This window comes from Pistacia vera, unplaced genomic scaffold, assembly GCF_008641045.1.
Source record: "Pistacia vera cultivar Batoury unplaced genomic scaffold, PisVer_v2 Contig548, whole genome shotgun sequence".
NCBI classification, from domain to species: Eukaryota; Viridiplantae; Streptophyta; class Magnoliopsida; order Sapindales; family Anacardiaceae; genus Pistacia; species Pistacia vera.
In genome coordinates this window covers 397,966-408,564 of record NW_022196388.1, presented here as the reverse complement: position 1 = coordinate 408,564, position 10,599 = coordinate 397,966, and the positions used below count along the sequence as shown (strand labels likewise).

Sequence of the window (10,599 nt, the reverse complement as noted above, 5' to 3'; positions counted from 1 at the left end):
AACGAATATGGACTTTTCTCAAGAGCCAAACAGTGATTCATGAAAACAGAAAGCGAAATAACTTACGAGAATCAACTGCAACTTCTTTGAGTCTGAGTTTACAAATTAAAACTACAACTTCTTTGAATATGGACTTTTCTCAAGAGCTTAACTACTGAGTTTTGACTGTTGAGGCACTGGGGCTGTCGTTGAGCAAGCTCAAAACTACAGAAAAAATTAGAGCTGTGAAGACTGAAGTGTGAACTGCGAATTTGTGATGTGAGATTGTGAGTGTTTGAGTGAGGGCTTGACTCTTGAGGCTGTCGTAATTAGGGAAAGGAAAAAGGTGGAATTGGGGATTTTGACTTTGGGCCGGGTAAGGGAAAATGTGGGTTTGGACTTTGGAATTTGGATTATATATATATATATATATTATCATTATTGTCTACATATATATTTTGTATCAACACCTATAAATTCATAATCGTATGAGGGTTTATTGTAATAGATGATCAATACAAATGTGTGATTAATTTAGGTTTAATTAAACTATTATGTTATTAAATTTGTTATGCTATATATCACTTGATTATACAATATGTTATGTTCATAAATTTGTCATATTGTATTTAATTAAGCTATTATATTATTAAATTTGTCATGCTATAAATGTTATGTTCATCAATTTACCATACTATATTTAACTAAGCTATTATATTATTAAATTTGTTATGCTATACATCACTTGATTATATAATATGTTATGTTTATCAATTTATCATACTATATTTATTATTTATTAATTGAAATTCTGTCTTATAATATTTTATTATTGATTACATTTGGAAAAATACGAAGCTATTATGTTATTGGATTTACTATATTATATATCACTTGATTATACAATCTATTATGTTATTAAATTTGTCATGCTATGTATCATAATAGTTTATTACTTTTTAATTAAAATGTTATATACTTATACATTTAATTATTGGTGACATTTGGAAAAAAAAAAATCCAAACATATTATATATATAAGAAAAACAAAAGTATCATAATATTTTATTATTGATTACCATTAAAATATATTCATCCAAACCAAATCAAACATAATATACCATTTTCGGAATCGTATATGCATTCCCCAAGATGTTGAGTTGAAGAAGAAGATTCTTACGAAGGCTCATGATACACTATATACTGCTCATCCTGGAGCAACCAAGATGTATCAAGAGTTAAAGGTTATTGGTGGCCAGGTATGAAGAGAGATATTGGAGATTATGTGGCTAAGTGTCTGGTTTGTCAACAGGTGAAAGCAGAACACCAAAGACCATTAGGTTTGCTTCAGCCACTCAGCATTCCTGAATGGAAATGGGAAAGTATATCAATGGATTTTATTACAGGTCTTCCAAGAGTTCAAAAGGGATATAATGCGCTATGGGTGATAGTAGACAAATTAACTAAATCAGCCTATTTTCTTCCAATAAAGGATAGTACTACCTCAGATCAATTGGCCTAGATCTATATCAAGGAGATAGTCAGACTCTATGGTGTGCCCAAGACAATAGTGTCGGATAGAGATTCCAGATTTGTTTCAGCTTTTTGGACCAGTATAAAGAGAAACTTGGGTACCAGGTTAGCATTTAGTACAGCATACCATCCTCAGACAGATGGCCAAACTAAGAGAACAAATCAAGTACTTGAGGACATGCTGAGAGTGTGTTGTATGGATTATAGAATGACCTGGCATGAGATGTTACCTTTGGTGGAGTTTACGTATAATAATAGTTATCAGTCTACAATTAAAATGGCTCCTTATGAAGCCCTGTATGGTAGACGGTGTAGATCTTCACTGCATTGGGATGAGGTAGGAGAGAAAGATGTTTTGAATACAGCTCTTAAGCTGGAGATAACTCAGAAAATGATAGAAGACATCAAGTTGATCAGAAATATGATGAAGCAAGCCCAAGACAGACAGAAAAGCTATGCAAATTTAAAGAGAAAATATGTAGAATTTGAAGTGGGTGATAAAGTGTTTACTAAAGTTTCCCCCTATAAGCGGGTAATGCGTTTTGGTGGCAAAGGAAAGTTAGCTCCTAGATACATTGGCCCCTTTGAAGTATTGCAACAAGTTGGAAAGGTAGCTTATAAGTTGGTGCTACCACCTAATATGGACAGGGTGCACAATGTGTTTCATATTTCGATGCTTTAAAGGTATGTCAGCGAACCCTCCCATATACTAAAAGTAGAAGAAGTGGACTTAAAAGAGAATCTTATTTATGAGGAGCATCCAGTACAGATATTAGATAGAAAGATTAAAGAGCTCTGAAATAAGTATTCCACTAGTAAAAGTCCTATGGAGGAATCATAAAGTAGAAGAAGCAACATGGGAGGTAGAGTAAGATATGCAGAACCGCCATCCTGAGTTGTTCGTTTGAATTTTGGGGATGAAATTCCTATAAGGGGGGAGAATTGTAATACCCACATTGAGGTATGTAACTTCATTTCCCTTAGTTGTAATGTTTATTCCAAGATGAATGCATGAAAGTTATCTTGAGGCAAATTTTTTATAGTTCACCGCGGCAAAGAATTCTCTGCCCAAATGCATGGCAGAAAATACAGTCTTCGCCAGGGCAAAGAACTCACTAGAAGTTTTGAGAAAATTCTGGATAACTTGCTTAAGGGCATAATGGTCATTCTACCCATAATTAGTTGAAAGTGTGGGGAGTGAAAAGAAGTAGAATTACATGGAGAATGCAATGGGAATTACATGGAGAATGCAATGTAAATGAGGACATTATTGTAGTTGACTAAGGGACATAGATGAAATTTCATAGAAAGTGCAAGGTGTAAAATGGGAATCTATAAGTATTATTATGTTATATTAAGGATGCAAGAATGAAATCCTAGCCACTTTTCCCCTCCATTCACACCACTCTCCACCCAAATTCTCTCAAATTTCTTCAATCAATCTCCAAGGAAATTCATAGAGTTTGGTTCATTTTTGGTGGAATTTCAATCCAAAGCATCCATAGGTAAGATCCTTGCACTAAGATGTGAGTTTAATTTTTAAAGTGTTGAATTCTTATGATTTATGTTCATAGGGTTGAAGAGAAAGAGAGTTGTATCAAAGGAAGACTAAAGTGTTTGGGTTGCTCACATCTAAGGTAAGCAAATCCAACCCTAGTTATGATTTGAGCAAGAACTGTGTAGAGAAAATTCTTATATGCATGTATGCGTTTGTATGTTGAGAATTGTTGATGGAATTGATGTTGAATGATTGTTAGAATTCAGCCATGAGAAGTAGTGTTTGTGTATATACTATTTGGTGGAAGTTTGGATGAATTATGGAAGAATTGGAGTAGAATTTGTGAAGTGTAATTCCTATCCAGATTTGATATTGGTCTTAAGGAGTCTTGCTTCAAATTTTGGTGGCCTAAGACAGATGTAAAAGTGTAGCCAATTTAGAGTTTGAGTGTGCGCATACAAATTGTTTGATGAAATGTCAAATACAAGTGCAAGCATGGATATGATTACTTGTTATCTTGATATGAGTTTGTAAATGGTAGAGAATGACATGTACACATGCCATATTTCATTTTTACATCTAAAAATGAGAATTTAGAAAAAAATAACATGCATAAGCCCATCTACATGCATACGTACTTATAAGGGCATTAAAGAGCATTAAAGAACAAAGAGAAAGAAAGAAACCTATTAAAGAACACTTTTAAAGAAGAGAAGAGAAGAGAAGGTTGTTGCGATGGGGAACCTATGAGTGATTAACCCCACATGCATGCCGCCTTTAGAGAGCGGCCTCAGAATAAGAAATAAGAATTTGTACAGTCCGTTAGAAGTGCATGTGGATGAGGACTGTACCCAGAAAGAATTTGAGAATACACTCACACGGCCAGGGTTTTGAATCCATGCCTCAACCAAGTCTGATTGGCAAGAAAGAATAGAAAGAAAGAAAAGAAAAGGAAAGAAATAAAGAAAGAATAGAAAGAAAGAAATAATAGAAAAGAAAGAATATAAAAGAAAGAATCGAAAGAAAGAAAGCATAGAAAAGAAAGAAGAGAAAGAAAGAAAGAAGAGAAACATAAAAGAAAGAAACACAGAAAAAGAAATAGAAAACAGAGAAACAGAAAAGAAAATGCATATCCTATGCATTTATGCATATGCATTATACCTATGCATGATACCATTCCCACTATCCTGAGTAAGTGAGAAACTAGAGTTTTAGAAAGAGCAAAGAAGAAAAGAGAAGTTTGATGTAAGGAAAGAAATTCAAAATTTTGAGCAACGGAGATAAAAGAGTAGCATAGTGGGTTTACTTACTGAGCCATAAGTGCTCACTCTATTAATTTCCATGTTTTTGCAGGTAATAGATGAGATGCGATCGGATGGAACGTCAAGAAGCGGAGGAGAATGACACTTCTTTCTAATTGTATTTTGAATTTATGTATATGACTTCTTTTACTTAATGTAGAGAATTTGTATATGAAAGTAAAGTTAGTTTTGGGCCCACTATCTTATACTTATATGTATATGTTTTCTATAACATATTTAGTGATTTCATAGTATAATTTCCCAAAGTATACTAGCTAGAGAGAGTTATTACCCTTGGGGATAAAAGGGAGTTAATCTTAATTGGTCTTGAAATTATAAATTGTGATGTCATCATTATTATATTCTATTGTAATGTTTTAAGAATGAAATATTGAAAAAATCTATGAAAATGGAATTACATATGAGATAAAATGTTGTGTTGTTCATTTTTTAAAACCCAGACCAGATCGACCGGGAATCAGACTCTTATTCGATCTAGGTACATCCAAAACTTGATTGTAGCAATTGGACTGGATTGACCCAATGTTGAATTGGTAGAACAGTGTTGAATTGTCAGTTCAACCTTGGGTTAGAGAACCGATCAACTCTCGCTGGCCATTTTTGTTATTTTTCGATGGATTTTGCACACAAAATCACAAGAAACAACTCTCAAACACCGATTCACTCCATTTTTGGCTTGATTTCGTCACCCTCATCTTTGTAATATCTGGGTTTCTTCTTTCGCATCGCATGAACTTCAACCATCCACATCGCCATCAACCGTCCACACCATATTGCCTATTGACCGCCAAAACCATCTCACTAGCCTGCCATCTCCACTACTGTTGCGATCGCGTGACACACTAGAGTGTGCGACTCCTCTGCGGGCGATTGCGTGCGTGTGAGACCCCTGTGTGTCTATCAACCTCCACTTTGTCTGGCCAAGACTGTTAATTGACTGGAGGTTGAATTTGATTGTTGGAGTTTTTGGATTGATTGTTGTTGTTTTAAAATTTTATTATGTCATGTTGACATCATGCTGACATCATTGGTATGACCAATCAAACCAACTAACCTATAACCGACCCTTTTGACTAGGTCAAGGCCTCGTCTAGATCTCACAACCTTGGTATTGTCATACGATTTGTTAGAGTGAGCTATTGGATGACGTGTTAGAGTGAGCGATAGATGACGTGTCTACAAATGAGTTTAATTATATTTGCATAGAACATTTTAGAGAATTAATGAGTGCACTGCTTTCAATTTCTCTTCTGTACTCTCACTTTCTACTCTACTAAATCTATTTACTTTTCTTTGATTAATCATAAACTTTCTTTTAGGAAGCGCATTCTACTCTAGTAAAGTCATCAATTGATTCAAGACAAAAACTAGCTATCCAGACTAGAAACCAAACTCTAGAGTCAAAGGGGAAAGATTGGTAATCAAGAGGTAAAAAAATTTGTCACATCATGGTGATGCATAATGGCGTATATCTGATTATGAATAATCCATCTTCGTTTCTGTGTTTCTCTATTTTTTTTTTTTTATTATGTTTGAAAATTGACATGCAATGTTAAAATAAATCCCTTACTGATCATGAAATGTTAATTTGAGAAAACAATTTGATTAATGATCAAATTAATTTTGTTGAATTTTATATATATTTGTAGCAAACCTAATACTGCCATAAAATAATGCGCCATTAATTTTATGTTGTTAGCGACACGAAATTAATTTTATGCCTAGCTGCCATAGGGCTTTCGTTTCTCTTCTTTGTCCCCATTTAATTCACTTATGGGTTATTGCACAGAGATGAGTAAATGACATTTTCCCACCCAAGGTTTGGTGAATCTGCAAGTTCTTACCCCTGGTTTCATAAATTGTAGATTCCCACCCTTAAATTAACATTGTTACTTTTCTCTCAAAATAACCCTTACATCTCAAATTTCTCTCAAATAACCCCTAGAAGATCCTGGCCAAGCCAAGAATCCGGCATGATTCTGGCACCATTGGACCTCCCCGACACCACTATCAACATCCCTTTATCCTCCTCATCAAAACCCCTAACTTTTCCACCCGATTGCACCTCGGCGAGGTGCCAAAATTTGGCTGGAAAGGTGTGATAAAGCATAAAAACCTAAGGGAGAGGCGGCGGTGATCAATGGGCAATTACGATTGGCAATGTTGGGGGTTTTGATAGGGGGAGTCAGTGATGCTATTGGTGGTGTTAGGGGTGGTTTCTAGTGCCGAGATTTGCCGGAATTTGGATGAAACGATGACTAAAAGTAAGAGCGGCTACCGGCAGTTGGAGGGTTCAATCAGGCGGGGAGGTTAGGGGTTTTGATGTGGGGGTTGAGGGGATTGTAATGGTGGTGTCATGAGAGGTTGACTACATCAGCAACAGACCGGAATGGCCTGAAATCATTGGTAGGGTGAATTTGAGAAGTGAAGGGTTATTTTAAAATTTTATCTTTGAAATGACCATTTTACCCTTTTAATTGTTAGATTAAACATTTATCTATTAAGGGTGGGAATCTGCAATTTATGAAACCAAGGGTGGGAACTTGCAGGTTCGCCAATTCCTACCCTAGGTGGGAAAATGTTGTTTACTCCATAGAGATCGTGAATATGTGACCATATTTATTTTTCTTAACTTAATCCCTTTCCCACATATGATTAATCAATAAGATATATCGTTTATTTATAAGTCTGCTTTATTTATAATGTTGTATTTATACTCAAGAAAGAAAACGTAAGAAGCGATGCATAATGGCGTCAAAGTATGATGCAAATTCCTCTTACAAACAATGTTGAAAATACTCAAAAAAGTTTTTATATAGTCATTTCATCAATTGCATAAAACTTGATTTTAAGGGTTCTCTTCAGCCTTGCTAGAAATCTAGAGAATTCAAAATCCAGGTACGGGATAGTAATTGTGCTTATTTTTATCAATGCTTGAGGAACAGAGAAGATTATTTTAAGTATGATTGATGAAGATGGCAAGAAGGTTGAATCTCAAGAACAAATTGTTGGTGCTATTATGGACTACTTCAAGTCCATATTTGGCAAGATCATGAGGATGACTATGATGGCTTAGTGATAGAGGAATTGCAAGGGTGTAAGCAGTTAACAGAGCAAATGCAAAGGAAGCTTGACAACGATGTGACTAGAGATGAAGTGGTGGAAGCCCTATCTTCCATAGGCTTTGATAAAGCCCCTGGTCTAGATGGCATTGTTCAAGTGTGTAAGGCTCCTTCAGGCCATGGTCACAATGAAACGCAAGGCTTGGAAGCAAGCTACCAATGCCTATCAGCGAGAACTATGCTTGGCTTGGTCAATAGTGCCTGCCTATTCAGTCTCATTCAAGCAAACAGGGACCGTCAAAAAAGTGCCTGGATGCATCGCATCCATTACTTTGACTCCTTTTACGCAATTATGAAACTCCACAGAATTTTGTCGATTCCAACGCAACTTATCCTTTTGGAGCTGACGTAACAAACTACGCGAGCCTCCCAACGAAGCCAACATAAATCCTATCCGAATAAAAAAAATAAAAGGAAGTTTCATTATGGTGGTATACCTGCCTCCTATCATTCATAGATAATCTATAAATATATATATACAAAACACAATACTACCATGAGTTATGCACGAGATTCGCACAAAATGTGCACAACTACTTTTATTTCTAAATTTATGTTATAAGACATTTTTTGTTTTTTTTGTATGTATAAGTTGTAGGATATTTTTTAATTTTTTTGACATATACTTATAGTATAAAGAAATTATTAAGTTTTTAGAGTTTTGTGTTGCGAAAATTAAAATAGAAAAATTTTAAACCAAATATACCTTAATGATAAAGTCTTATTGCTTTTGCAATAAGGATGGTGTAGTATCGCAATCTAAAATCCCCTCTATATAGAGTTTAAAATGTTTGTGACTAAAATTGGAACACACACTTTGAAGTTTTTGGGTTTGTTCTTCTATTAAAACTAAGATTTTTCAAGTATTCCACCGAGCCATTTTCTTCAAAAATCTTCTTGAGTGTGTTTCTCTAAATCCTCTTGGAATTTTTTGTCATTGTTTTAGATTCGTCTGCAACTAAATCATATATAGCACAATGTATCATGCTTAAAAACAAAAAGACAAATTATGATAGTCGTTGAACTTTTTATCTCAAGTGACACATTAATATAGCAAGTGGTGTGACAACGATGACATATGTGTCAAGTGAGATTTGTTTTAAATAGCCCAATAGTGATGTATTTCATTTTATATCTTATTCTCTATGTTGTAAACCAAGTCTAATTGAACAATCCTAAACACTAATCAATCAAACACAAACTAAAAAGCATAGAATCAAGAACAACACACCAATATACCGTGGTTCCCTTGTTCAAAATCAAACAAGCTACATCCACATTGAGCTCCAGAATATGGAGACTCGCTGCACTATGATTAAAAACCTCAAGATGTAAAGATTACAAATATATCTCCCTCTTAAACTCAACTTCAATCACTCACTCACTCTTGTCCCCTTTTACACCGCAAATCTTGAATCCCTATAGAACCCAATACTCTACCCTTGAAGGAAAACCCAACCTTCAACAAGATTCTACACAGATTTACAAAGGAGAACTAACCCGAATGAGAAAAAACACCAGCAATAGAGACTACAATCGCAATAATAGAGAGAAAAATCAAGAGAGCTGATTCATTTGGGAAAGTGTCTTATTTTGTACCATTGACCTGCTGGGTGAATATAAGCCATTGGATCATGCATCAATCGAAGGGCCATAATTTGTTGAAGCTTCACAAAACGACATCGCATATTTAAGTTCAAAATGGCACCGTAGACTTCACAATTTAACTATCTCCACATTGAAGTCTGTGGTCACTTCTCAGGCAGGATCCTCTTTAGTGCAGTAAGTGTCTACCATATTCCTTCTTGGCTTTAATTGGTTGTTCCACATGCAATAAATTCAAGCAATGCTTGAACTTTGCAAGTGTTACAACCTTGGTTGCCATGTCTACCGTATTATCTTTAGTGGGGATCTTCATTAGGTTCAACTCCTTTCTTGAAATCATATCCCTTACAAAATGGTACCTTACATTTACATGTTTAGTCCTCTCATGATATACAAGATTCTTTCCTAGGTGAATGGCACTTTGACTGTCTGAATAGACAATCACTAGTCCATTTAGTAGCTTGGCCTCCCTCAAGATTCCTTGAAGCCATATGGCTTCTTTGAATGCATCGGTTACAGCCACATATTTTGCTTCAGTTGTGGACAGTGCTACTAATCGCTGTAATTGAGACTTCCAGCTGACACAATTGCCTTCCAAGGTGAAATAGTAAGCTGTTGTGGGCTTCCTTGAATCCCTATCACCTGCAAAATCAGAGTCTACGTACCCAATCAGATCAAGTGAGGAGTTTCTTTTACAAAAATTCAAACCAACATGCACAGTGCTTCTAATATATCTAAGCAACCATTTTAAAGCATTTAAGTGATCACATCTAGGGTTTGACATGAATGTACTTAATAGGGATATTGAATAGGATAAATCAGGTCTTGTACTAATCATAGCATACATGATAGAACCTATGGCATTAGTGTACCGTACAAATTCCATCTTTAACATTTCAGCTTCTGTTTTTGGGCTTTGTACCTTACTAAGGATGAAATGGCTAGCTAGGGGCATGGTAACGTACTTAGGGGGTGTTTGGTTCAGGAATGTTAGATTATTGGAAATGTTGGATTACTGGAAAGATAGATTACCTTGAAAGATTACTGGGAATCTTTAAGAAAATGTGTTTGGTTAGTTGGTGGGTATGTTATATTAATATGGTTGGTTATGGGGAATAAATTGGTGGGTATGTTATTTAAATTACTAAATTGTCCCCTTTACAAATATTAATATAATATTATTTTTATTATTAATTTTTGAATAATTTCTTTTAACCACCAATATTTCAGATTTAGTTAAAACCCCGATGCTTATATAAAACTTTAATTTATTACGAAATCACCCTCACCTCCTGCCGTCAACGCAGACCACCGCCAGAAGTCTCCGAATGTCCCCATCAGCAACTCAGCGTGACTAAGAGGCTTCGATATAGCCGTTTTCGGCCATATTGATGGCCAGAAATAGCCATATTAGGCTAGATCTGGCCGTTAATGGCTAGATCTATTCTGGCCATTAACGGCCAGATCGGTCCCTGGCCATTATCGGCCAGATCTGGGTGTGATCTGGCTGTTAACGGCCAGGTCCATGGCCGTTAACGGC

The 10,599-nt window shown here is 35.4% G+C and overlaps 1 protein-coding gene across 1 annotated transcript; it reads right to left on the bottom strand.

Annotated features, from left to right (window-relative positions):
• Window positions 1-9,228: 9,228 nt before the first annotated feature.
• On the bottom strand, window positions 9,229-9,945 carry LOC116107784 (secreted RxLR effector protein 161-like). Its single transcript, XM_031394079.1, has one exon. It carries the CDS (start codon window positions 9,943-9,945, stop codon window positions 9,229-9,231), a length of 717 nt encoding a protein of 238 aa, XP_031249939.1.
• Between the last annotated feature and the right edge of the window lie 654 nt (window positions 9,946-10,599).

What these genes read in the sequence shown, in the direction of transcription:
- LOC116107784 (XM_031394079.1), bottom strand. Translation starts at nt 9,945, where the DNA reads ATGGAATTTGTACGGTACACTAATGCCATAGGTTCTATCATGTATGCT.